The sequence below is a fragment of the Solanum dulcamara genome, chromosome 10 (assembly GCF_947179165.1).
Source record: "Solanum dulcamara chromosome 10, daSolDulc1.2, whole genome shotgun sequence".
NCBI lineage: Eukaryota > Viridiplantae > Streptophyta > Magnoliopsida > Solanales > Solanaceae > Solanum > Solanum dulcamara.
The window spans coordinates 63,177,709-63,183,507 of NC_077246.1; the positions used below are offsets into that span (position 1 = coordinate 63,177,709).

Consider the following 5,799-nt stretch of genomic DNA (forward strand, 5'->3'; position numbering starts at 1 on the left):
TGAGTTGAAATTTTCGCAAGTTAACCCAAACCCGTACCACACCATCCCGTTGTCATCCCTACCCAGACCATCTGGTTTCCCAATTACTTATGAATTTTGTCCTTACTCCTGTTGGAGTCCCACATTGTTTGTGGAACGGAAACACAGATTTTTTATATGGTATTGGATAATTATTTTCTTGTGAATTAAATTTTAAGATTAAGCTAGGTCCAAAATTCATTTTCTTATATGATATTAACGAAACTTTTTATTACATTCAACTAAATTTATAAGCCTAACATTTCAATGTATCCCACATTCAAGAGTATGGTTGATCAGAAATGAGTGGCTTTGATTCAGACCATGTATATGAATTTAAAAACTCACTAAATCTATACCCAAATTTAGTATTTTGACCATCGTATTCCATATCTGTTCACATAAATTGACAGGGAGGAGGTAAATTGTAGGTAATTTTTAAAACCCAAGTCTATTACTACTATCCTAGACTACTATTCAAGTTGCATGCCAAGTTTACTTAGATATAAGATTAATTCAAACGTAGTAGTTGGCTAAGTTGTGGGTAGATATATCCCCCTATTTTTTGACTTTTTTTTTATAACAATTTATATTTTATTATAATAGTCGGTTTTTCTTTCGTATTGATTTTCATGTCATATTACTTTAAATATTTTACTATAAGAATAAAACAGTATCACGACAAACAATATTGTTATAGAAAGATTTGAAGCTTAGTGAAAGATTAGCAATGAAGGTAGTAGCTAATCCTTTTATACTTTTTTATAGTGAGTTTATTTTTCATGGAACACTAATGTTGTTATGGTTCTTAACATTGATGTACTGTTCATACAATATAAAGAAATTTTGGTACTATAGTCTATAGTCCATGATATTCTGAGGCAAATGAGGACGTTCCATCAAATTTCGATTGATGTCTAGAGAGGAAAACAATATGGACAAGTAGGGGTGTACATAGGTTGGTTCGATTTGATTTTTCATTAAAAAATAACTAACTCAATTATGTCGATTTATTAAATCTATACATCAAATCAAACCAACGTAACATCGGTTTCTTTGGTTTCGGTTTTAGTCGGTTCTTTCAAATTTTTTTACAATTACACAGTGATTGAAAAAGAGATCAAATTAAAGAGGTTGTTCCCTTAACGTGTGATTTAATGCCGCACTTGACGTTCTCAATTGAAGGTTGCTCGCTTGATTGTGCAATATATTGCTTAATGGCATCTCAAAGACACTTGAATAAATAAAATCGAAAAAAAATAAGATATGCAATAGCATCTTCAAGACATTGTCTTAGAAAAACATATAAAAAAATTCACAAAAAGACACAACACATGTCAATTGTTTTAGTCATATCATAAGCCCAAATATGAACTAATTTAAAAAAATACTCACAAACCATATTATAATAGATACTTTTTTGTGTATAAAAGAATTAAAATTATGTATTTATTATGTCAGTTTGATTTGGATTCAATTTGACTTTTTTCTATTAGTATCAAACCAATCAAACTAAACCACATGTCGATTTTTTTTGTTGGTTTGATTTGGTTCATCGGTTCAATTTGTCTTGATGATTTGGCTTTTATACCCCTATGAACAAGTTACACAATTGGCCAGTCAGTCAAAATAATTATATTTGCTAGCCAAAGATATATATATATATATATATATATATATATATATATATATATATACTGACTATTATTTACTGGCTATTATTTTAGTAAGGTACTTTACAGTATAGTTTTCCCAAAAAAATCGTAAGCATATGAGAGGCATTCTTTGCAAAACAAATGAAATATGAAATTCATGAAAGAGTTCTTAATGACTTAATTATTGCTTCTCTAATCAGCAAAACTATCTGTTAAAACAAATACACAAATAATTAAAATTAATTAACATACCACTATGGATTCCCCTTTATACATCTTTGAAATTATATTAAGGGTTATGGTCAAACATTATTCAAAAGTTTTGATATATAGCAGCAAGTAGATTTGTACATAAAGTCTCATTTATGTGTCATTAAATAATTAAGGCCCAGTGCAAATTTATTCACCCTAATTATAACTAGTAAGCAAAAGCAAACTTAATTGCTCAAAGCTGTATGACCATAATATTAATGGTCAGTCAATCTCATTCAATGGAATATCTATATGTTTTCTCTATACTAGCAAATATTATAATAAACAATGTTTCAGTTCGTCTTGAAACACATGGGTCGATAAAAGAAGTTGAAATAAAATGAAATAAGTTGCAACGATTCAATAAATAAAGAATGTGCAGTAATTATTTAGCATCACTAATATAATTGTCTTCATATTATATTTGGCAATGGTAATAAATATGTATATTTATAACTCGTATTCTATATAAATGTCACCAAAAAAATTAGCTACTCTAAATAAAATGACATTAATTCAATTGCCGCTAAATATTTTTGTGAAAATACTAAACGAAAACCCTATTGCCATTTCCCACTCAATGTGTCTTTTGTTGTAGTGATCAACACAAATTAACAATAAATAATGAAGGATATACCTGACAATATCAATCAATAATTAGTGGGGGGAAAAACGAAGAGGCTATTGGAATATCCAGAGAACTTAAGTGGTAACAACAATGATAATAATATACCCAATATAATTTCACAAGTGAAGTTTGAAAAAAAGATGCCCATATCTTACCCCTACCTGTGCTGTGAAGACTTACTACAAGCCAACACGGTACCGAATGATTAAGTGATCGAATCATAAACTTCAATATGATATTAAACCATACGATAGGTGTTGATCCACTAGTGTGGTACAACGTTCATATGAACCTAGTACTTTCAACGCGTATTCTTTTTCTTTTTGTTGTAGATAGCAAATAAAAGTATGAATTACGAATAAGAAAAAAAAAACTAACTTTAATCATCAGTTTAAATTTGATATTTATTTGTATCAGGAATGAAGGTAAGATATCAAACCATTAATATTTTTATCAGGAGTGAGATCACAGCAGCCAATTAAAGTCTCACCAGAAATTCATCAATTATACCAATTTAGATAGGTGGAAAATTATATTAGATCATTTTCATATGTAAATAATTGTTTATATATATGTCTTGCACCTTGCAAAATGCATACATTAGATATAATGAGATAAACAATAGACAATATTGCTATTTTATTGGTAAGGATTTGACTGACTAATTAAGGCCATTTACTTAATATATTCTATTAATTCTTCCAATCAATCTTAACAACAATAGCTAATTCATTTGTTCAAACTACAATATGACATCTATTGGCACAAAGTACTACTTTGATTGACTAATCTTTTTTAAGGCCATTTATTCATGAAGTGATTCAAAAGGGACAATAAACCCCTCTGCTATAACAACAATATATTCAATGTAATTTATTGAGATTCGCGAAAAATCATGTGTATACTAATTTTATCTCTATTTTGTGTAATGCTAAAAAACAGCGATGGACCATCGGCTCACGTCTAGTCGGCAATATTCCTCTTCAATATTATTGTTTCAACCTGGATTTGTAAGAAATTTCCTCTCCAATTTATTACTCCATATGACATGACTTTTAATCATCAAATAAAGGGCTTATTATCCATCCAGTTCTGAATCGTGGTCTTCAAGAATTTCACCAATATTGTCAACCAAAAAGAGTGCCAAAATTATATTCAGGAAGATCTCATGTATTAGATTTCGATAGTTGCCTCAACCATTATATTTATGCAAGAATTTATTTAGTCAGCAACCTCTTTTCTTGGAGTATGATGGATTATTTATTGAGCTCTACTCAAAATCCCAACAACAATAACAAGTAAAAACTACTATCATTAAAGTTATAAAAAGAGTACTATAATATTGGTGAAATAATGAAACAACAATTTTTATTCATAAACACATTCTCTTCCTTTTCTACACATACACACCAAGCATCAAAAGCAAAATAATAGAATTTTTTCTACATTGCAAGAATCAACCAACAACAAAGAAGAAAATCAAACAGGGTGAACCACATAGGAGATATAACACTATAGTGAAAAATCGCGCACGTACAACTTGAAATCGCGCAAGTTTATTCCAGTCTATGATGTCTGGAGGACAAATTTTTTTCTTGATCCAGTGGCTGAAATTGTTGAGCAAAATAAATTGAGCTAGGGTTACCTGCAAATGTAGTACTATAGCTGCTGGATTTCATTGGAGCATAATTGATTTCCCAATTTCCAAGAAAACCCATGAAGCAATTTCCAGAATCTATTGTTGAGGAATTACTTGCACCACCCAAATAATTTTGAATTGCAAAATGATTTTCTAGAGATTGAGAATTGGCTTCATGTGGAGAACCTTTTTCTTGATTGACACTTGTATTGTAAGAATTGTTATTGGAATCTTGATCAAGAAAACCATTATTGCTTCTTGATGACCCTAATTGGTCAAACATATTGTTATTAGGGTTTCCAAGACCTTTGATCATCAATTTTTCTTTTGTTCTCTCCCTAGCCCTTGCTCTTGATTTTTCCCTTGACCCCCCTTTATGAGGATTATTTTGCATTATCTCACTCAATTTTTCTTTATCTTTTCCTAATTCATTGATTGAGTTTTCCTCACATTCAGACATAAAGGAATCACTCTTTCCTTCACTACTTGAACTATTGTTACTATTTATAATAATCTTGTTACCATCACTATATAATTCCTTTTGTGGGGTGTTTTCTGAGAGCTCTTTTATGGCCTTATTGGAATTGGAAAAAAGCCATTCTATGGTTTTACTTGCCTTATCAAAGCCTAACATGTCTTGGAGATCGAAGAACTTACGCGCTATGTGAAGGGATAATCTCACCCTCCGATCCCTCACACCTTGAGCCGTGCAAATCTTGCTATGCCTATCCTTCTTACCCGTTCTCCTTCGTGGCGTTGTGCTAAGACTTCTCTTCTTTGATGATGGTTTAGCCTCAATAGACATTTCCTCCTTTGATGTCTCACTAGAAAGATGAGTAAAATTTCCCTCTTTGACATGATGATCTTGATTGTTATGGGGAAATATTTGGCTCAAGGGAGACTCATGATGGTGATCATCATCAAGAAATGGTGAAGGGAAGTTCAAGAAAAATGGATTATCTTCTTGCCTTGAACTTGAACTAGGGTTTTGATGATCATATGTAAAAGATCTATCAAGGAAAGTTTTTGAGGTATAGGAAAAAGTATCATGGTTATTGCTTGAAGGAAACATGTGTAGGGTTTTCTAAGTAGAAATCCCAAAAAGTGATAATGGCTTAGTTAGGTTTAAATTTTTAAGCTTAAAAGTTTTCAAGAATTTTAGATGTTGCTTGATTTTCTATCTTGAAAATGTTTTTTTGATAGAACAACAAAAAATGAAGTGTTAAGGGAAAAGGAGGCTAATAGGGCTTGACTATAACTCATGTGATGGTGAGGGCACCATGGCTATGGAGAAAGAGGGCATGATGATAGGGGGTGTGGTGGTTGAAAAGAAAATACAGAATTGGTAGACCATGGAAAATTAGAAAAGTAAAGGTACCTATTTATATTTGAAAATAGTAAAACAAATTTAGGGCAAATGGAACTTAGAAGTAATATTACTACACTCACACTGTTTAACTAAAATAATATCTCTTTCTCCTATTTTATATGATACACTTTTCTTTTTAATTTATTTTTAAAAATTGACATACTTTACATGTAAAAACAATCTAGCTTTATCATTCTCAATTTATCTTTTTATTTACATGATTTTATACCCTGAGAAA

General features: G+C 30.6%; 1 protein-coding gene across 1 annotated transcript; it reads right to left on the minus strand.

Moving 5' to 3' along the window:
- Nucleotides 1-3,899: 3,899 nt before the first annotated feature.
- Nucleotides 3,900-5,550, minus strand: LOC129870803 (transcription factor TCP12-like). Its single transcript, XM_055945667.1, has one exon. It carries the CDS (start codon nucleotides 5,262-5,264, stop codon nucleotides 4,110-4,112), a length of 1,155 nt encoding a protein of 384 aa, XP_055801642.1. The 5' UTR covers nucleotides 5,265-5,550; the 3' UTR covers nucleotides 3,900-4,109.
- Nucleotides 5,551-5,799: the final 249 nt, after the last annotated feature.

What these genes read in the sequence shown, in the direction of transcription:
- LOC129870803 (XM_055945667.1), bottom strand. Translation starts at nt 5,264, where the DNA reads ATGTTTCCTTCAAGCAATAACCATGATACTTTTTCCTATACCTCAAAA.